General features: G+C 46.3%; 1 protein-coding gene across 1 annotated transcript; it reads right to left on the reverse strand.

The window, feature by feature from the left end:
* Positions 1-4,890: 4,890 nt before the first annotated feature.
* On the reverse strand, positions 4,891-7,309 carry LOC134477492 (uncharacterized). Its single transcript, XM_063255602.1, has 4 exons — positions 7,192-7,309; positions 6,715-6,903; positions 6,362-6,590; positions 4,891-6,313 (listed from the first exon to the last, which is right to left on the reverse strand). The coding sequence occupies exons 1-4, from the start codon at positions 7,307-7,309 to the stop codon at positions 4,891-4,893; spliced, it is 1,959 nt and encodes a 652-aa protein (XP_063111672.1).
* Between the last annotated feature and the right edge of the window lie 15,659 nt (positions 7,310-22,968).

A 22,968-nucleotide genomic window follows, 5' to 3' on the forward strand; every position in this document is an offset into this window, starting at 1 on the left:
CCAGACTACATTTTTTCTACATTTCTCGTCATATTCCTTTTTCTCCTCCACTGCCTGGATACTATGTTCTGACAAATCCCTGATCACCCAACTATCCCCAAATTGCCCCTCTCCTCAACCCCTTGCCACCCCAACCAATGAGAGTCTGAGGGAAGAGGGGCACCCTGACTCTTAGCTGCGACTATCTGTGGCACCATTCAGACACAAGTGTAGAGCACAGGCTTGTAATCTCAGCGTCTGTGGAAGCTGAGATACAAGGGTTGTAAGTTTGAGGCCAGCCTGGACAACTTGGCAAGATTCTACCTAAAAATAAAAAAGGCCTGGGTATATATCTTAGTGTTTAGGCCCCGGGTTAATTCCCAGTACCAAAACAAAACAGTTAATGGGCTTCACAATTTTTTGTAAACATCTCTATTAATCCTTTGCTAATGAAGTCATTCTCCTTTGACCCACTTAACTTATTACCATTCTTGTTTATATATTATAAATATATATATATATGTATTTTTTGCTTGTTGGTTTGTTTGTTTTTATATACTCTTGCTTGGCACGATTTTTGCTTATTTTTATCAACTTTATGTAATCCTGTGTATTTGGCAAGATTTGTGGTTTTGCTTAGAAATCAATTTACAATAACAGTGAGACTGGTTAATGAAGGCCCAGATGAAGGCCCACAGGAATATCTGAGGAGAGTTCCTCAAGTTAAGTTTCATGCTGCCCGTTTAATCACAAACATTTGATATTTACAGTTCTGATCACCAGGATTCTCCTAAAGCCAGAGGAAACATCTGGCATTCAGTCAAATGCTCTACTTTCACAACTAAGACTCAGAATGAAACGAGTAATCGCAGATCAATGAGCAAACTAGGAGAAGGTCAGGCTAAATTCCAGATTTGCATTCTGCCTCAAATAATCACAGGAGAAAAGTGGGGGAGGTGGTTGGTGTGGACAAGACTCATTCTTTTAGAACGTCCCTACCTGGAGAAACCCCAAGGGGGGAGCAAAAACCATCCAATCCCCAACCAGCTAAGTCACCCTCCTTTTCAAGGCTGTGCTAGGCGGAACCTGAAGCCTGCAGTGAACAAATGCAAGTTTAAATCACTGATGGTTGGCTTTAAACAGGAATGACAACATGCTTATTAACTAATCCTTCAAACTGCTGTTTCAAAAGCAACATCTGAGGGTGAATCATTGAAACAAAAACATAACCAACTCATCTATCACCTAACAGGAAACAAAGGAAGAGGAACAACTCCACTAACTTGTTCAGGGTTTCTAATCCCACAAGCCAGCCTGCAAGCCTGAGCCTGAAGCCTCAGACCTGCCCGGCTCCACCTCTTCGGCTTTGCCTCCAGAACCCCTCCAGGGAGGGCTGGTCTCAGGCAGTCTGATAATGCTTTTCATTGCCTCCTGGCTTCTTGACCCCCGGAGCAAGATGAATGGAGGTGAGACCCAACGCAGGTTTACAAAGAGGCAATTGAGTAATAAAAGTTTGAAAAAGAATTTTTTTCAACTAAGTACTAAAATTTGCTTTGCAATTAAGCCTAATTCATAAAAGGGATATTAAAAACCAACTCCATCCTAGATGTGGAAAAGAAATTATTAGTAGTTTCTGAAAATTCATGACATGACCTGAAAATGTTTCCTTTTTTTTTTTTTTTTTTTTTTTTTAGGCTACAGAGGAATTCTTCATCTGATTTGAAACGCAGCTCTAATGGAGGAATTTAGAAACTAGATTGTGCCTTGAATTCATGTGATCTCTATCCAGACAATCTTCCTAGTATCCCAATCAGATCATGCAAATTTCTTAAGAGATAGTTCAATTGTTCTTCTCTGCTTTGAGATAAAAATCTGGGGTTAAAGGTATAATTCTGTGGTAGAGCGTGCTCACCATGGCCATGCACAAACCCTCGATATTATGTCTAACACCAAAAACTAAAACCAAATCTACAGTTAATATACTTCTTTATTCTCTGGCCAGTTTTTCCCTCCAGAATTACTTTTGCAGACAGTAATTCACCTACTTAGAAGCAAGTTCATTCTGGGAGCCCATCGGTAAATCAGATTGTTTTCTAAGTCCGACAAGGTGAATCTTACATGCCTTTGACACAAATATACAATGTATATTACTTCGGACTCCCCAGCTGTCCCCTGCACACTGCCACAGCTTTCCCCCTGCTTCCGACATCCCAAGCTCTGACTGAGCACTGAACTACTGTACACTCTTGCACTGCACACACAGGGAGTACAGCTGTGACAATGTCAGATTTGCTCATATCTACAAAAATTTCATAGCTGTGAAAGGGTGCAACTCAAATGTTCATGAGTCAGAGATTTACTATGCTGTTTCCAGCTTCCTCCCCGATCCTTGCCTCTTCCCTCTTCAGATCTCTCTACCTGCAGGTTTCTCTCCATCCACAGCCCCTCTGCCTGGCCATCTTTTATGTTTTTCCCAGAAAGCCTCCCTGGACTTCTTCAGGTGGCTTACTTGCCTCTCTCAGAGCACCCAGCAATTTTGTCATCACAGCACTTTCTACAGTTCGAATGTAGTACCAAGGCTGTGGGTTTAATCTCCAGTGCCACCTCCCAAATCTTCAGTGCTTGGAAACTAGTAGATTCTTGATAGCTACTTGCTACATCAGTTTGAATTTGGGGAGGGGGGAGCGGGGAAAGGAAAGGACCCAAACTAATGAGTACCCATCAGTATGAGGCACAAAGATAATGTAGGTAAGTCATTCTTTTCATCTCCAAACAGCTATAAAAGTAAGAATCACTAACCCACTTTTTATGGGAAGGAAATTGAATCTCTGGAGTTGTCCTTTGCACAAGATGTACAGCTGTCAAGAGTACAAAATCCTCGTCAACAGGGTTAAGTGCCCTTTGTGGCTGAGAGAGCCCTGGTACCAGCAGGCTTTAATGTGCAGCCCCCTGCTGTCTTGCACACCTGGGGCAGGCTGCCTGGAGCATTGCTCCATCTGGGCCCCGACTCATCCCGCAGGCATGGAAAGAACCAGAGGCAGCAGGCGGACAGGGTGAACTCCACCTGCCTACCATCCTGGAAGGGTCCTGTGAAACAAGGAAATTCAAGATTTAGGAGACCCAGAGACTTGGCAGATGAGAAAGTGAAGAAGGTGTTTCCTGCAAAGAGGTTCCTCACACAACTAGGATCTCACTCCAAACCAGTCAGTTCTCTGTGCTGGGAAGCTTTTAAACCTCTCCTCTTGCAAAAGGCCAAGGGTGGTTATAAACTCCGTGTAACAGCGAGAACCCACACATTGTGGCCAGAGAAAGCAGAGTTTCTGATCCACACCAACAGAAAAGAGCCACATCATTCTACACAGATAAAAGCAAGTTTATTATAAAAGTACAGCAGATATGAGCACAGTCAAATGATATATTACCACACAATGAGGCAGGAGTCAGCACCAAAGATGGAGAATCCTCTGGGGAAGGCTCTTGTACAAAACAGAACTTTCAGCAGGCAAGAGAGAAACTGCCAACACTGTACCCAGTTTGTTAGTTCTTAAGTGCTGTGTTCAGACAAAAGTGGCTTGGTGCCAGCAGGCTTGCATGTCTTACAGCAGAGAATGTTGGGTCTGGTTGAGACCAAGGACACTCTCACAGCGCACTCAAGGCTATCTGAACATAACATTTCTTTCCCAGGGAAACAGCCAGCTTCCCTGCAAAAAGGCAGCAGCCAAGGTCATGTCAGCAAACACCTGCATTTCATATTCTCATCACTTGTAATCCTTTTCCTGGTATTTGGCCTTAAAGTCAGCAGAATGGATGGTGTACCCTGAAATAGGTTGTTGTGCAATCATGTTACACATTGTGTTATAAAATGTGTAAAAGCTAAACATAGCGGGGCGGGGGATTTAGCTTAGCGGCACAAGCGCCTGCCTTGCAAGCAGGCAGTCGTGAGTTCGATCCCTGGTACCGATAAAAAGGAAAAAGACAAAAAAAAAAAAAAAAAGCTAAACATAGCAAGCACTGAAACAATATAGAACGTAAGTAAGGAGTTGGACAAAGCTCAAAAGTAACACTGTGCAGAAGCAGAGTTAAGGGATTCATCATCTATCTAGTCTGGGGACCAATAAAACATATCATCCTCTCGGTAGAAATCACATCACGCATTAGCGCTAATTTAGTCACATTACTGCCTGCAAATCACACATGTTGAACACAACACAGATATCATGAGGAACATACAGTTCAACAGTATTTCAGTAATGTCTGCTGGTCACAGTACTGTCGGCAAAACACAGTATGTTTGTGTTGTATGAAGTGGGTCCCATTTCATACAACACAGTTGTTACATATAGGAAATATGGTAAATGTATGCAAATTATTAGAATGCAGAAGACGGCACCGTTTCACTTTTCTGATTAATGTCAATCTATTTAGTTTATACCAGTAGGCACACAATCATCTAATTGCTATGTAACATTTTTAGAGTCCACATACTTTCCAATGATTCGAGGAACCATAAAATGTTGATTAACCGTAACAGGCAGCACAAGAAAAGGACACAACGCAGAGACACTGCGGGGAGCATACATTTCAGCAGTGTTTACTGGTGCCCACAGATTCGAGCTCATCCGTGTGAACACGGCATTAAATGTCCCAGCTGGCAAAGAAGCAGGGTTGAATGGCAGCACATGTAACACTGTCCTGCTGGCCAAGAACAGTGGCGTTCTTAACCCAGGGGCAGTCGCTGTTGATTGGAACAAAATTCCTGGAGTCCAAGCGTGATGAGATGGCAGCAGCAGAAAGACTAGACCGCAGTAAATTAATCAAAACTGTTCTCCAAGGAAAACGATCAGTAGGCACAATCTCAGCAGCATCTTGACCGGAGTAGGTAATAGTCTCTCTGTTGCCAGGGCCCTCGACTTAGCACTCGGGTCTTTCCACCCTCGCCTCAGCTCCAGCTGCTCTGGGTAGGTGCAGGGTGCTGGTGCAGGTGATCCTGCAGCTGCTCTGGGTAGTGCGAGGTGCTGGTGCAGGTGATCCTGCAGCTGCTGTGGGTAGGTGCAGGGTGCTGGTGCAGGTGATCCTGCTGCTGCTCTGGATAGGTGCAGGGTGCTGGTGCAGGTGATCCTGCAGCTGCTGTGGGTAGGTGCAGGGCGCTGGGGCAGGTGATCCTGCAGCTGCTGTGGGTAGGTGCAGGGTGCTGGTGCAGGTGATCCTGCAGCTGCTGTGGGTAGGTGCAGGGTGCTGGTGCAGGTGATCCTGCAGCTGCTCTGGGTAGGTGCAGGGTGCTGGTGCAGGTGATCCTGCAGCTGCTCTGGGTAGGTGCAGGGCGCTGGGGCAGGTGATCCTGCAGCTGCTGTGGGTAGGTGCAGGGTGCTGGTGCAGGTGATCCTGCAGCTGCTGTGGGTAGGTGCAGGGTGCTGGTGCAGGTGATCCTGCTGCTGCTCTGGATAGGTGCAGGGTGCTGGTGCAGGTGATCCTGCAGCTGCTCTGGGTAGGTGCAGGGCGCTGGGGCAGGTGATCCTGCAGCTGCTGTGGGTAGGTGCAGGGTGCTGGTGCAGGTGATCCTGCAGCTGCTGTGGGTAGGTGCAGGGTGCTGGTGCAGGTGATCCTGCAGCTGCTCTGGGTAGGTGCAGGGTGCTGGTGCAGGTGATCCTGCAGCTGCTCTGGGTAGGTGCAGGGCGCTGGGGCAGGTGATCCTGCAGCTGCTGTGGGTAGGTGCAGGGTGCTGGTGCAGGTGATCCTGCAGCTGCTGCGGGTAGGTGCAGGGTGCTGGTGCAGGTGATCCTGCTGCTGCTCTGGATAGGTGCAGGGTGCTGGTGCAGGTGATCCTGCAGCTGCTCTGGGTAGGTGCAGGGCGCTGGGGCAGGTGATCCTGCAGCTGCTGTGGGTAGGTGCAGGGTGCTGGTGCAGGTGATCCTGCAGCTGCTGTGGGTAGGTGCAGGGTGCTGGTGCAGGTGATCCTGCAGCTGCTCTGGGTAGGTGCAGGGTGCTGGTGCAGGTGATCCTGCAGCTGCTCTGGGTAGGTGCAGGGCGCTGGGGCAGGTGATCCTGCAGCTGCTGTGGGTAGGTGCAGGGTGCTGGTGCAGGTGATCCTGCAGCTGCTGTGGGTAGGTGCAGGGTGCTGGTGCAGGTGATCCTGCTGCTGCTCTGGATAGGTGCAGGGTGCTGGTGCAGGTGATCCTGCAGCTGCTCTGGGTAGGTGCAGGGCGCTGGGGCAGGTGATCCTGCAGCTGCTGTGGGTAGGTGCAGGGTGCTGGTGCAGGTGATCCTGCAGCTGCTCTGGGTAGGTGCAGGGTGCTGGTGCAGGTGATCCTGCAGCTGCTCTGGGTAGTGCGCAGTGCTGGTGTAGGTGATGCGCGCGGGCCAACTCAGCCAGGAAGCTCCTCACCGAGCCGAGGTCGGAGCGTGCGTGGGGCGCCAGCCCCAGCGGCCCAGCAGGCGGCGCCCTCCGAGCTCGTCCCCTGGGCTCCGCCTCCGCCGCGCGGGGGCCGTCCGACCCGCGAGTCCCCTCCAGGCGAGGGCGCAGCCGCGGTCCGCCGCGCCCTCGGCCTCACCCTCGCCCTCGTCCTCCGCGGGCGGCGGCGCTTGTCCCCGCTCCCGGCAGGTTTGCAAGGCGGCTGTGAGCGGCGGCGGGTTCCCATTGTAAATCGTCCCGCTTTAATCCCCACGCACCCCGACCCATTGGTCCGTCTCTGAGCGAGCTGTGGGTGTGGCAAGCGTTCCAAACACTGAATATCACACCCGGGGGGTGACGCAGAGGCCCTACAAGGTGGCCCCGGCCGTTAGCGGAGCCGTGCGCGACGCCAGGTAGCGGCACGAGGAGCCCGGGGGCGCAGAGACCGCGGAGAGCCGAGTGCCGACCTCCGCCAGCAAGGTTTCGGGCTTGCTTTTTCCTCTTCTTTTTTCCCTGGACTACTCCAGCTCGCTGCGCTGTAAACAATGCCTTTGCCTCAGAAGTCGCAGTGAAATAGGAGGCTCCTGAAGAGCCTTGATCGAATTGCCAAATGCGGGCTTTTGAAGCTCCTCAGAAGTTTACTTGAACTGCAGCCCGAACTACATCTTTTCCACGAGGGCTGGACACACTTCAGGAATCTGATGCTTCCCCTGGGAGTGTTTTCCTCCCCTGGTGGAAGCCACACTCCTCCACCCCGCTGTGCCCTGCCAAGGCTGACGCTGACCACTGTCCAGCGGACAGATGCCCTCCCGGAGCCAGCCCACTGTGGGGCTCGAGGTCTGCCCGGGACACCAACCTGGGAATACTGGACACCCCGCCGCCCAGGCCTCGGTTCCGGGTCTGCCTGCTCTGCTCGCCCACCGTGGGTGGAGCACTCACCATTTCTTAGCTTACCTGTTTGTCTGTCCCCCGCTGGATCTTCAGCTCAGGTGGGGAGACGTTTTCTTTCTCCCTAACTCACACATGAACGCGGGGGGCTGTGGGATGAGCAGATTGCTTCAGCTTCCCCAACCTGGGCTGTGACGGCCTAGGGAGTTCTGCTACCAAAAGGCAATCCAGACAAAATCTCAGCTTCAGAAACCAGCTGGCAGTGTTTGCTTCCTTTGCCCTTCAGCTAGAGTTTGAGGGAAATAACCGCATTTTATATCTTTTATCTCTTCCCTCTCATTTTGCACCCACACATACATAAATAAAATTTACTCTGAAAACTGGAGCCGTTGAATTGTTTATATTTAGTTGAGAGATGTTTATCTTGAACAAACCTTCCTCATAACCCTGTGCAGAAGTGGTACTGAGTAGTACAGGATTTAGGGCTAATTTTAGCAGAATGTTGAAAGATTTATGCGATCTGAAGAGAAACCAGAGTATGGGAAGGCTAATTTTAATGCTCAAAGAAATATGAACATTTTTGTTTTCAAAAGAAGGAATTCATGCTTAACCCTCTCTGATACTCACTTATAAATGATTCTCCAATTTTATTTAAATATTCTGGTGCGTGCTGCCTTCTCTTATATGTTCATTTAGCAGTGCTGCCTGACATTTCTCAAGATTTTTTTTTTTTTTTGATGTTAGGCCATAAAAAAAGCAGGTTTGTCTCTTTACTGTAACACCTCAAATACCCCCAGCAAAGGTGAGACGGCTAGTCATGCTGAGCACAGCCTTAGGATTCCCACTCCCTACGCCCTCTGTTTTTTTAATTGATTGACAATGTTCTTTCCACATGTACAGACTAAAATATTGCACTTTTCTGAGGCATAGAAGAACTAGATTTATTTATTTATTTGGCATGAGGGATCAAACTCAAGACTTCACACTTGCCAGGCAGGTGCTGTGCTGCTGAGCTAGATCTCAGCCCTTATTGACCGTATTTAACAAGAGAAAACACATGGTGTCACTAGAAGAAGCAATACCTCTGATTGAACTAAATATTCCCTGCAGAAAGGAATAATGCAAAGCTTCATTTGCTCTTCTGAGAACAGAACAGGCAAAAGTTTAAAATTTTACACCCTGGATTCTACAGATTATTAAAATATTTGGTAAAATGATTGAGTATACTTAACTGAAAGTCACAATATTTTCAAATACAACATTTGGAAATGAGCTAATGGCTCTTCATCTGTTTCTCAAATGAATCATAGATCTGTCACAGATTCCAGTGGCTTATCAACTTTACAAAATCATAGGCCATAATATAGGATAAAGTTTCTTGGGAGAGCAGTTTTAATGAATGGTGAATGGCCTAAAACATTTTTAAATTAAAAACTACGTTTGAAGAAATGGGAAAAGCAGAGACATTTCCATGAATTTTTTTGTGTGTGTGTGCTGGCAATTGAACTCAAGACCTTGTGTGCTTGCCAGGCATGCGCTTGTGCCGCTGAGCTATATTCCTGACCCATTTGCATGAATTTTTAAGATAAAACCGGAAACTTTGAAGAAAAAAAGCTTTTTGCTATAATACTGGTAGCATCATTTGACCAACCGCTTGCCACATCTGTTTGCACTTAGGTTTTCTTAAGGATGATTGGAGAGAAGTCTTAAGATTCCCTATCATACTGACATCAGTCAGAGCTCATTAAATGACCTTGAAAAAAGTTAGTTAACTTCGTTTTTATCATTCTGTTCCTTCCCGTTCTCTTCCCTTTCCTCCACTCTGTTTCCCGCTCCTGGGTCTGCTAACTTCCAAGTAAGCTCAGTTAATGTTTCTGTTTCCTTTTGAAGGCTGCCTCCTGACATGTTAAATGAAATATCAGTCCCAGAAAGACAGACACCTCATGTTTTCACCTAGACATAGACCCTCTTGGGTTGGGGCCATTGCTCAAGGGTGGAGCATTCATAGGTAAGGCCCTGAATCATATGAAAATAGAGAGTAAAAGGCTTTCTTTTTCTTTTCTTTTTTCTTCTTTTTCCTTTTTTTTTTTTTTTTTTTTTTTTTTTTTTTTTTTTTTGCAGTTCTGAGGGTCAAACTCAGGGATTCACAGAATACCTTCTTATGATTTGAGCACAGAATGGGTTATTATGGTTGACAACCATTGTAGATTCCAAAATAGCTAGTGAGAAGAGTTTGAATATCCCTAGCACCAAGAAACGATCATTTGGATGTTAAAAATTTCAAAGATAGTAACAGATAATGGATATTTACCCTGATATGTTCATAATGTGTTGCATACATGAATTGAAATAATACACAGTACTCATAAATATGTACAATTATGACACATCAACTTACAAAACTTTAAATATATTAACAAACAGCAGCGACAAAGGTTGCTTCCTATTTGAGGATACCTACCCTTGAGGATGGCAATGAAAGTACAAGCTGTTATGAACTCTTTTTTTCTTTTCTTTGTGGTAACTGTCTTTAAGTACCTAGGTATTGTGCGTGAGACCCACGGTTTTAGACCGCGCTGGTTTTCTAGGTCCCAGCCCCTTTCGTGAGCACGCCAATTCCCAGCATCCACAGGAGCTTCTCACGTCCTGCTTCTGTGTCTCTGACTCTGGTCTGATCACGTCCCTCTGCCCCCTTTCTGTATATTCCTTCAGTTTCTGTCTCCCAAGGTCCACCTGTGTTTCCTACTTCAAAACAGACAGAAGATGTGAAGGCAAGAGCCCTTTTCTTTTAAAATTCTGTACCCCACTGCTGCATTTCCCACACTAGCGAGAGGTAGACAGAGTTGACAGTGCCATCTTATGTACTATATCAGCCTGTGTTTAATTTTTCCCATTACTTCAATTCTTTCCATTTCTGCACACTTGAATAAAATTTCCAAAATGAAATTTTCTAAAATTGTAATACAAGGCCACGTTCTAAAGTATTTGGAAAGAATAGATGGTCGTCTAACTGGTGGGTATAGTTAAGAGATACTGTTAACCTAGTAACACCCTCACTTCAGCCCTGGTGACTAAGACAGGAAGGAAGTGACCATAGCTGGCTGCGGGAGAAAAGAAAGACACAGATTGTTCATTATGTTCTAGGGCAATCATGGTGAATCCTTTTAGAGATCAAGTACCCAAACTGCAACCCAAAATTCACTTAATTATTGCAGACTGCCAACACTGCAATTAACCCCAAATATTCGCTGCTCCGCTGCTGGGGTGATTTGGCTCTGTGCCCGCTGCAGCGCTCATGCTGTAGGCTCACCACCACTGCTCTAGGGAATCAAAAGGTCGAGGCCAGGAAGAAGCAGACCAGGACAGGAGACCCACCTGTAGGACACATTTATCATCCCCTCACCCACTGAAAGTGTTACTTAGGAGGAACATGCAGGGAAAGCACCGGAAGGTGTGACTGTGGACTTGACTCTAAACCCTGTCATTTACCACGGCACAGTCATGTTTCCCATCCAAGCCCGCGGTAATTTAATGCTGGGTCTTGAGAGGTGTGCAATTAACTCATACCAGCACAGGGCAGAAGTTTTAAATTAGACAGATGTAATGTACATTAATGGCCTTTCGTGACATCAAAGGAGTGGTTTGGGATTATTTTCTTTCTCTAAATGGGCTTTGATCTGGCATGCAGTCTCTCATTTGCCAGAAGTAGCGTGATGGCTGGAGCCTCTGTGTTAGAAATGGGCTGCCACTTAAGGGCGTGCTGTGGGGCTACAGCTGCCATTCACTGAGCGGGATTTGCTCTGTGGAGATGGGATGATTATTTTTTCTATTTAAAACCATGCAAAATACACCCAGGAAATTTTAGTATAATTGGCCAACAAGTATTAAAAATAAAGACTCCTTGGGGCAGGAGGTATGGCTCAGTGGTACAGCATGTACTTGGCATTCAGAAAGCCCTGAGTTCAATCCCCAGCACCAAACTAATTAAATAAACAGCCTTTAAAATACTGTTACTATGTTTGAAACTTTTTAACATATAAGACAAGATTTCAGAATTGATGTGTTAAATCTAATACTTGAAAGAGAAAACGCAAAATGTAACCTTTAATTTTTAATGTTTTTGCTTGTTCTTTTGAGATGCTGGGCTTCACACATGCAGCTACACGAGCGCTTTACCACCAAGCTGTATCCCAGCTCTTCTATTTTTTAAGTCTTTGTGTGTCCTTCTAATATACACAAATAAAGAAAGAGACGCACAGACACACTCAACTCCAGTAAACAAAACTGAAAATCTTGAATTTTTTTTAATTAGAAGAGTTTGAGAAAGTTTTGTTTTCTTGTTTGTTTCTGTGGTGTAAGAGTTGAACCCAGTGGCTCTCATGCTAGTGCTCTACCACTGAACCACATCTCCAATTCTTTTCATTTTCTATTTTGCAGCAGTCTCACTGAGTTACTCAGGGTGGCCTTGAACTAGAATCCTGCTGCCTCACGCTCCCAAAGAGCTAGGATTACAGGCAGTGCCACCACATCTGGCTAAAATATTATTTTGTGAATGTCAATTAATCTTGTGACCCAAAGTGGACATTTGTCGCTCCTTATTGGCTTCCACCATCCCACATTTGAAGAAACCCACATATACATTAAAAATGTGGGAAATGCAGAGACAGTTGCTTTTTCAGGTTATATTGCTTCTGGACTGAAGGTCTTTCCCCAGGATCCTACTATCGGACATGCCTCTCATCGAATTGGGAGCCACTGATTCCAAGAAGCAGAAACCACACTGACTCTGTTCTGGTACCGGTGGCCCAGTGGTAGGTCCTCCTGCGCCCCCTCCCAGAGGCAGCAGGAATAGGCATTCCCTGCACTTGTCAGAGACTGATTTGGCATGCATGTGGCAACGTGAGTTTTAGCACAGTTCCAGGGCTCCTGTGGCCTCTGAAGAGTCTGTGATTATCTTACTTTTCTGTCATTGCTGAGACAGAATACCTGACACCCAGAGTTAAAGGGGGAAAGGTTTATTTAGCTCACTGAGATTCCCCTCATCCTGGAAAGAATAGCTTTTATCAAAAAAATCAAGCAATAACAAGTGCTGGAGAGGCTGTGGGGAAAAAGGAACCCTTCTCTCCTGTTGGTGGGAGTGTAGACTGGTGCAACCACTGTACCAGTCACTGTACCACTGTACCAGCCATTGTGCCACAGCAATACATATGCATCCATGTTCATAGCAGCACAATTTATTATTGTTGTTATCATTCTGAAGGTAGTAAAATACAATAGAACAAGACAGAACAAAGCCAGTCGAGACAATGCAGTGAAATTGGTGCAGAACTTCACAGCAGGTTACCGGGATAACAGTAATAGGTGCCAAGTACATCTTGTTACCTTCACAATAGTTGTTGTTTCAATCAGGTATAGCACAATCAAACCAAAAACAGAATATCACAAAACCTATCAAAACAGAATATTGAATAGAGCAAAAACGATTAATCAGAACAAAGCAAAACAGTTGATAATATTTGCCTTCAAAGAGATGGTAGAAGGAAATCCCCCATATTTGCTATATTGCATATGGTCATCCTCCCATGAGATGCTCAGACCTCTGGCTCCCATTTGCTAATGGGGAGGGAGGAAGAGATGTTTGTTCTCAGCCCATGTGCTGGCAGGCTCATGGCTGCCTACCAGGGAGGCGAGCAGGTTCTTTTGTTTCCCAGCACCCTCCACAACTTGTAATAGCTAGATCTTAGAAACAACCTAAATGCCCACTGACTGAGAAACGGGTTGGGTGTGTGTGTGAGTGTGTATGTGTTCTTATCGCCCAGCCTGCCTGCTGGCTGCCTCATGGGAGGGGCGAATTGGCTTCTTGTTTCTCCTCCTGGCCCCTGTATAGCTGCTGCTGGCTCATAGTATAGACTGTTTTATAGTTATGATTAGTAGTTATTTTAACCTTTATTTAGGAGACCTCCTGATCCCTTAGAAACATTGTCAGACCCTTGTGATTTTGTGGGATTTACTTTCTCTTCTGGGATGTAGGTAAGTGTCTTAACAAGTCATCTTGGTTATCTCTTATTTCTTGCTCAGCAGGTCCTATCAGTTGTAAATCTGTAAACACTCAAGTCAATCTTTATTCACTAATCCTAAGTGTTTTCTGTTTTGTTTTTAGTGTTATTCAGAACAGGACCTTCATGGGCAGCCTTATAATTTATTTGTAGGGAATCCATAATTAATGAGACACTGCCAGGTCCCATAGGAAAGATGATGCTGTCTATATTTGTAATAATATCCATTTTGTTTCTAGCTAACCTCTGCAACCCACGGTTTACAGATTTTATCCTTTTAGAAAACAGAACATGCATCTTGATTGGGTATTTCTTGATTACCATGCTAGCAACACCCAACGATGCAACGGCTCCTCCTCCCAGTGTTTCTCACAGGCTTGGAGCAGCCTCTTTAGTCTTTAAGGGGCACAAATGAGTGAGCAGTTGTCTATTAAACATCCATCCCAACATTCCTATTTCCCTAAGCCTTTGAGTTATTTCCTTTGCATTACACGAAGGAATTTCTGGCATCTCAATTTCAATTAGCGCAGATAAGCAAGGGCAGATCACAAAGGGTGACCCACGTTTGTGGACTGCTGAGAATGAGAACTCATATTTAACTAAGATTTCTCTCACTTGGTTTTGCAATTAACTCAAAATATTCACAGATAATTAAGGATACAGGTTGTTGTAAGTAAAGAAACACCTCAGGGTCCCCATTGTTAATTACAGAATTCTTCATCAGGTCTCAACAGCCTGTCCAGAGTGATGAATTCATCAAGTGAATAGACTGTCTTCAGCATCAAATTAAGCTGAAAGAGGGAACACCCTTATCATCCCTCCAACGCATACGTATTTCTTAAAAAGGCACTTCTTACCCCACTGCAGATGCATGATCTGTTTTCTGCTGCTTTTGTAGCTTTCCACATCATCAGTGTATGTGAAGCTTTGCCGTAGTAAGTCTGGCCAGCAGGTTTCCACAATAGGCCAGCTTTGGATAAAATGGAGCATGTGATTAAAATTCCCGTCAGCTGTTTGATGGAGCCCAGGGTTTTCAGAATGATACTGCCATTCATGTTGATAATTTCATCTTAATCTAAAATTTTAATCCTTTCTACTTTCCTAACACCCACTGTTACTACTTTTAGGGGTACGTTGCTACTGCTGTTGTATTTTTGTTTGTGACATCAGGGATTGAACCCAGCACCTTCACACTAAGACAGGATCTCTCTGAATTTTAATTTTTTGAGGCGAGACTCAAACTTGCCCAGTGCTGGGAATGCAAACATGGGCTGTTCTGCCCAGTAAAGTGCACATTTTTCCTTTTAGCTTCTTTTCTTTTTTTCTGTTATGCACTGGTGAAACCATCGCTCCTCAGTCTCACTTCGTAACTGCCCTCTCAGAGCACACTGCAGATACATTCTCTTTTTTTTTTTTTTTTAATTTTTATTTAAGGAGAAAAGAAAGAAAAAAAAACAGTGAAGGGGTACAAGTTATACAGATTTACAGAATAAAAAAATGCGCAGTAGGAAATTACTAGTTAATGGATTACATATTGCCATCTTAGAAATAATTGTTCAAGTCACAAAATTAAAGCTTGTAGAGTGGACATTCCACCGATGATACTGCAAACAGTTCTGTTCAATGATCCAATAAAACTCTGTGATATCATTTTCTATCTTATACTTTTAAATATACATGCAGTTATATAGTTTAGAGCACTTTCTTTTCCTCTCTTTTGTACAGTGACTATTACACATTTTGGGTTTCATTGATCCCACGGTTCTTGTTGCTTTTTTGGAAGAGAGTAAAACCAAATGTGACATAACAGAACAGAATCGGTCAAGTCAAAAGGGTGGACATAATAGATAATATAAAAACATAATACAAGGTGATCAACAATGGTTACCCTAATGCCTCCCGCTATTTCTAATAGAATTGCCTATATCATTAGTTGTAATACAATTGAACAAAACCGTAAAGAATAAAACTGACAAAACCAAAACATTGGAGACATTGTAGGTCTTCAAAAGTAGATAAAAGTCAACGAGAATGGGCGTTATAATGAATCTCATTATCTTCTCAGCTGATGCCTAAACTTTCGAACCTGATACTATCCAGCAAAACAGAATATAGGAACCTCAGTCAAAAACAAGATGGTGAGAGTAATACAGGGCTTCAAATCGAGATAATAGAAAGTCAAAGTGGGTTACTATATTATATCCTGCTATATTTTTCCCTGTAATTAAATGGGTAAAAATAAAAAAGTAAATAATGGAGTGGAGATTGAGAAAAGAAGAGGGCATAACAGCGAAACAGGGCAGATCAAAACATAACCATTTAAGCAGAATAGTGTTTCACCACTAGCTAATCCTGACCCAAAAATAGTTACCATATTGACTCCCTCCCTGAAGTCCTTGAGTACAACTTCATATACTGTAGCATTAAGTATATCAAAACAATGTAAATCCATTTAAGAGAATAACAGCATTATAGAGTATTTAGAATCGACTAACAGAAAATGAACAATGGTCTCTGTATAATCTCCTTGTCTTTAAAAGGTTTTTTCTTATACTATCATACATAGTAAAATCCAATAAGATACAACCTGTTTAGACCATTGGAGACAGAAGAACAAAAGCTAGATGAGACTTCAAAACAAGATGGTACTAAATCAGCATTACCTATTAAGATGTCATTTTCTCCAAAAAAAGCTGTTCCTATCATCCAATCTTCTCTGTCTCATTTCTGTTGAGCTCTTTTTCTGTCAGTAGCTGTCAGTTTGTCTTCTTCGTTTTGGTCTCTGCTCTATTCGTTGTGGCCTCCCCGCCCCTATTTCTGGGTTCTTTGCATTTTTCTTTTTTTTAGAATATCCTGCAATACTTTCTGTAGGGTTGGATTGGTGGTTGCAAATTCCCCCAGTTCCTCTTTATCTTGGAAGCACCTCGTTTTTCCATCAATTTCCAGGGACAGTTGTGCAGGATATCTCAATTTTGGCTGGAGATTATTATCTTTCAAAGCTTGAATTATTTCTCCCCATGCTCTTCGTGATTTGATGGTTTGTGAAGAGAAATCTGCTGTAATTTTGATGGGTCTTCCCTTGTAAGTGATCTGTTTCTTGTCTCTTACAGCTTTTAATATTCTGTTCTTGTATTGAATTTCTGGAATTTTAATTATTATATGCCTGGGTGTTTCTCTGTTAGGGTTGTAGGTAGCTGGGGTCCTGTATGCCTCATACATTTGAGTATCTTTACCTTTTGCTAAATTAGGAAAATTCTCCTGGATTATTTCTGTGAGTAGCTTTTGTAGTTCACTTGTTTGTGTCCCTACTTCTTCTTTTATGTTCTTAATCCTTAAGTTATGGCTCCTCTTATCATCTTCTTGTCTTTGTATTATTGCTGTGTGTTTCTTTGTTATTTTTAAGAAGTTTTTCATTTCATTCTCCCATGTTTCAAGTCTGCCCTCCAATTCAGATAGTCTGTCCTTAGTTTCTTTCAAGCTGTTATGCCAGTCTTGGGTATACTTCTTGATTTCTTGATAGTCCCTTTGCACCTGCTTCACATACTCAATGCTTTCTCTGTTTTCTCCATCAAGCAATTCTCCCCTCTTTTTCTGTTCTTCCACTCCACCATCTGCTTTTTCCTGGGTGGTGCTTAGCATTTCTCTAACTATTCTGCATACTTCTAGCTTCAGGTCATTGATAACTTCATTCCTGAATTGGTCTATGAGGCTCTCTAAATGGCGCTTAATGTATATTGGTACAGTGTCCACTATTGCCTGATTCTCAGGATTGGGGGTCGAGGAGCCTTTTTTGTTGCTTCCCTTCCCCATATTTTCTGTTCCTTATAAAATGTAATCTTACACAGGAGGCCCGGCTTCCCTGCCTGTCAGCTACAGCTTGATCGAATTGCGCTGGCTAGTTGTTCCAGCTCACCGCTGCGCCCCAGGGAGTTGCGGAGGAGGCAGCCTACGCGGAAGTCGGTCGCTCCTCCGGGCCACCGTCAGGCTCTGGGATCTGGGCTAGGCCAGCCTAGGGAGTCCGCGAGCAGCGTCCCTCCGGCCAGGCACCTTTCACCAATCCCGTCCGAGAGGGAAATGTGCGGCTGCAGTTGCCACCGCGCCCTGCTCTTACAGGACTGCCCGCGCCCAGAAAATCCTCCGCTGGAGTCAGACTGCGGTAGGGAGTCAGTTCCTCGCTCACCTCGCCACCAGTCAGCCTTCCTTCCTGCCCGTCGCGTTTCCGAGACCGTTCCCAGACGCCCGTTCCCAGAGCTCGGGGGTCGCGTCTCTCCTTGCTGAGCCGCTGTGGAGGTAGCCGGCCGCCGCGCGGCGGGAAATCCAAGCCGCGGTTTCCAATGGCGCGGAGTCGAGCCTCCACACCGAGATTTTTCTGTTCCTATTTTAGCGCCAGGACTGTATTCCAAGTTGGATTCTCTCAGCCCAGTTCGTTCCTGAGTCAGCAGAGCATATCTCTACTGGTTCGTATCTCCTTAGTCCGCATCATTCCTGGCCTCTGAGCCGAGCCTTTAGAGAGCGTTCAGTAGTTGCTGTTGTCTGTCCGCCATGTTCTCCGACCATTACAGATACATTCTCAGTGTGGCCTGAGAAACAGTGGAGGGAAGGGCAAGTGAGGAACAAGCTTCCCCTTGCGAGCTGTTGAAGGAAGATAAACCACAGGAAGGGGAGCAAGGCAGCTTCGACTAGCAAGGGTGCTCAGAATATGTTCGGGATTCTAGATATAGTCCAGTCAGTTGTCTGGGGAACTTTCAGCTAAGGTTCTCATTTTCATGCTTACAGCTAGGGAGGCTGTGGATTCAACTCATATTATAATTTGGTAACCAATGAGGCTAACTTTGAGTTTAGTTTTGTCTACCTCAGGCCAGGTGCTGCAAGTGGTGAAGTCCTCGTTTGTGCCATCACAGAAGTCTTTTGTTTTTCCCTGGTCACTGGCCAACAATTTAGGACTCCAAGCCAGGAACTCTATCTGTTTAACTCTATAGTCTTTCAGACCTTCAGCCCGTTTGTTTTCACATGGTTCTGTGCTAGTCTTCAGCAGCACAAGGGTTGAACATTTAACAAATACTCTCTTGGTGAACAGTTTTGTCATTCTATAGCATAAGTTGCTCTTTTTTTAAGTACGTGTTTGGCATACATGTTTACATTTCTTGTGTCGAGTTGGTACAGGTACATAACACATCTTAATTGCTTTTTTTCGTCCCTTCCTCTCCTTCTTTCCTTTCCTTTCATCTTTGACCCTGTTCCCATTCAAGAAATAGCCCCTGATTCCTGTCATCTATGTTTTATTTTGCTCTTTATTTAGGTTTCTCATACAGGAGAAACTGTTGGGAGCCGCGGCCTACACCGGTCGCCTTACTTGGCGGACGTAGGGCCTGTGGGTGGGAGCGGAGCCTGAGCTAGATTGCCCCTCCCATCGAGTGAGTCAAGTTGGCGCCTGCTTCCTGCCCCCTGATTGTGCTGGCGACTTAAACAACCCGCTCTGTAAGATAGTCTGCCTAGCAACAGCTGATGTTAGCCAGTCAGCCCGCATCGCGCGCTTTGAACTGATTGGCTACTGTTGCCCTATAAAAGTGAATGCCTTTCCCGCCACGAGAGGAAGCACAAAGAGGGATAGAGAAAGTCCACCGGCGAGAAAGGGCTGGTGGCAGAGAGGAGGCCTCGCGGGGCCCACGTGGAGACAAATAAAGGCAAGGTTGCACACTATCAGAATCTGTCGCGTGTTCTTCCTGCAGGCCGGGAGCGACATCGACATTTGGTGACCTGCACGGGGACTGATCAACCCCGAGACACGGCGGTGGTGTGCAACGCTCCAGCGTGGTGCTGCCGGACAGGTGAGTTGGGGATAAGCCTGGGCTCTGGGTGGCGCGCACCTACAGGGCTTTTAGACTCCCCTCAGGCTCACGCGTAGGTGACGGGTTCTTTAAGTCACACGCGGTGAGTTACAGCCCTTAGAGGTTAGAGATGGGTAATTTACCGAGCGCGGAGGCGCGGCCCTTGGTAAAGGCCCTTAGAAAGCTTTTAAAAGCTAGAGACCTCAGGGTAGGTCAAAAAACACTGGAACTATTCATAGCAGAGGTAGATAGGGTAGCTCCCTGGTTTTTACCCACGGGGCATTTAAACCTGCCGTCATGGGAGAAGTTAGGCGGGGACCTCGCCTCGGCGGAATTGGAAGGGGATATTTCGCCAGCTATTCGCCCCCTGTGGGAAATGATACATGCGTGCCTTGAAGGGGAGGGGAAGGGGTTCCCGTCAGCAGTTAGAGACGCGGAAATCATAGACGCACGCAAGGCTTTTGAGCAGGCAAAGTCGGAATGCTCTCGGGAGGGATCTGTCCAGGGGGAAAAAATCCAGGGAAAGATAGAGGACACCCAAGCTCTAGAGTCCTCCGACTTAGATAGCGAGGAGGAACCAGAAGGTGGGGCAGGAAGCCGAGAGGCCAAAAACCCCTATGCCGAGTTGTGCCGTGAATTGGAATTGTGTGCGTGCGCGGCCCGGGAAAAGCAAAGAGAGGAGAAAGGGCCCCTGAGCGCTCTCTGGTGGGGAGGAGACAGAGAGCCATCCGCTCCGCTCTGGAACTCTTTTCCAGAAGCGGCTCCCCGCCGAGAGGCCGCTACAGGGAACCCTCCCTTCTCTCAGCCGGCACAGGAAGTGACGCCCCGTTCCACTCTGTCGCGACCGCCGTCTTATGACGCTGTGCCGCGGGGCGGACGATATTTTCATGGGCGGTTATGGAGGGGTGAACGATGGCCCGGAGGGGATCCACCGATGCAAGGAATGGATTACGGTCTTTATGGAGTATATCCTGTGCAAATGGCCCCAGGCCAAGGGCGCAATGTTTGGGAACCGTTTGAAATAAAACAGATTAGAGAATTAAAAGGCGCTGTCACGACCTTCGGGCCCACAGCTCCTTATACTATAGCTATGCTAGAGAATCTTGCCTCTCAGCCTCTTACACCAGGTGATTGGATGCAGCTGGCCAAGGCATGCCTTCCTTCGGGTAGTTATCTTGATTGGCGAGCCTGGTATGCCGAGTTTGCCATCGAGCAAGCAGAAAAGAATGTTAGCAGGGGGCATGCAAGGTGGAACGAAGATATGCTCCAGGGCTCAGGCAAATATAGGGATGACCAAACTCAGTTCCCCAATGAGGTGTATGACCAAATCTCTAATATTGGGCTCCGCGCATGGAAACAGGTGAACGGTGTGGGGGCGGCCTCATTATGCCTTTCTAAGATAGTGCAGGGTGCCACAGAGCCATTTGTTGATTTCGTGGCTAGGATGCAAGACGCGGGCGATAAAGTTTTTTCAGACCAAGAGGTGGCAAAGCCCCTGATCAAACAACTCATTTTTGAACAATGCACAACAGAGTGCAAAGCGGCTCTTGCCCCGCATAAAAACAAGGATCTCAATGCTTGGATTAGGATTTGTAGGGAGATTGGAGGGCAGATGACTGCAGCAAAGCTTGCGGCGGCCTTTGTAGCCGCGACAGCACAATCTAAGGATGCTTCTGGACCTAAGCGAGATCGTAAGCCCAAAGGATGTTTTGGCTGCGGGGAACCAGGGCATATTAGGAGAGACTGTCCGCACAGTGTTAATACACGGGAAGGGCCAATAGGCGTGTGCGAACGATGCAGGAAGGGAACACACAAAGCGAAAGATTGCAGATCAGTTTTTGATGCCCAGGGAAACCGCATTAGTGGCAGGGGGATTCAGGAGCCAAAAAACGGCCAGAGGGGGCCCTCCTTACGGACGGGCCCCCGCCCCCTAGACAGGACAACACAAGGTGGCAGCCCTCCACAAGGGCTACCCCTGGGTCAGCAGGCGTGGACCTCTGTGTCGCCTCCAGACTCCTATTAATGCCCGATATGGGCGTTCAGGTGGTCGGGACCACCTTCAAAGGACCGCTACCTGAAAAGTCAGTTGGTTTAGTGATTGGACGGTCCTCCACAGCCCTCCGGGGCCTTACCGTGCTCCCTGGGGTTATAGACTCAGACTACACAGGAAACATTAAGATTATGGTCCAATCTCATGTAGGGACCATGGTGATTAATGAGGGGGATAAGATAGCACAACTTTTATTGCTCCCCAGTCTCCATGAGAGATTCCAGTCTAGACAACGGGTTAGAGGGGATCAGGGTTTTGGCTCCTCTGGAGAAATTTTTGAAGGACTTCATATGACTCTTGATAAAAGACCCATGCTCTCGCTCAGGGTTAATGGTAGAAATATAACAGGACTCCTGGATACAGGGGCAGACCGCTCCATTGTCTCCAAGAGGGACTGGCCTTCTAGCTGGCCCACCAATACAGCTGACAACACACTCCAAGGGTTGGGGATGGTAGCTGCCCCCCAGGTTAGTGCCGTGACCCTGCCTTGGTGTGATGAGGAGGGTCACCAAGGACATTTTCAACCTTTTGTTCTACAGCTGCCGGTATCTTTGTGGGGAAGAGACATCCTCACTCAGATGGATGTCACTCTTACATCCACCTGCTCTCCCCAAGCCAAGGGTATACTTAAGAATCAGGGATATGTCCCCGGCAAGGGCCTGGGCTCTGCCCTGCAGGGCCGGACATCTCCCGTACCTGTAGAAAAAAGGGAAGGTAGACACGGGCTGGGTTTTTCCTAGGGGCCGCTGAGGAAGTTCTCCTGCCTACTCCAATTAAGATCACTTGGAAGTCCCTGAATCCGGTTTGGGTACCTCAGTGGCCCCTACCCAAGGAGAAGCTTTTAGCGTTAACCGAGATAGTCAAAACCCAGCTTCAGGCAGGGCACATAAAGCCATCAACCTCCCCTTGGAATACCCCTGTTTTTGTTATTAGAAAGAAATCAGGTAAGTGGAGGCTGCTCCATGATCTAAGGGTGGTCAACGCGCAGATGCAGCCCCTGGGGGCGGTCCAGAGGGGGCTGCCAGCTCTCTCAGCCATCCCTCAGTCCTGGCCAGTTTATGTTATAGATCTTAGAGACTGTTTCTTCTCAATCCCCCTGCATCCAGAGGACACCCATAGGTTCGCCTTTACCTTACCCACCATTAACCAAGAAAGCCCTGATCTCAAATACGAGTGGATAACGCTGCCCCAAGGTATGGCCAACAGTCCCACTATGTGTCAGATTTACCTTGATTCCCTACTGGCCCCCCTACGCAAAGCCTTCCCCAGAGTTAGGTGCATTCATTACATGGATGATCTGCTGATCAGTGCGAAGGACATAAATAGGTTAGAGGATATGCTAGGCCAACTGGTCAAGGCCCTGAGAAAGGCTAATTTACATATTGCCCCTGACAAGATTCAAGGAGGAGACATAGTGACTTACTTGGGTACCAAAGTCTCCCCTACATCGATTTCTCCACAGAAGGTAACCATCAGAACAGATAATCTTACAACCCTAAATGACATGCAAAAGTTACTGGGAGATATAAATTGGATCAGACCTTACTTGCACATCCCTAATTCGGACTTAAAGCCCCTGTTTGATCTCCTGAGAGGGGATCCGGATATTGCCTCCCCTAGAGAGTTCACCCCAGAGGCCAGAGTTGCTCTAAAGAAGATAGAAGAGGCCCTAAGCAAAGCTACATTACAGAGAATTGACCCAGAACAGCCTTTTGAGGTCTGCTTGTTGCAGACCAGTTCCCAGCCCACGGCAGTGATTTGGCAGAAAGGACCACTTCT

The sequence above is a fragment of the Cavia porcellus genome, unplaced genomic scaffold (genome assembly GCF_034190915.1).
Source record: "Cavia porcellus strain 051 isolate PalLab524CR breed Dunkin Hartley unplaced genomic scaffold, mCavPor4.1 scaffold_9, whole genome shotgun sequence".
Lineage (NCBI taxonomy): Eukaryota > Metazoa > Chordata > Mammalia > Rodentia > Caviidae > Cavia > Cavia porcellus.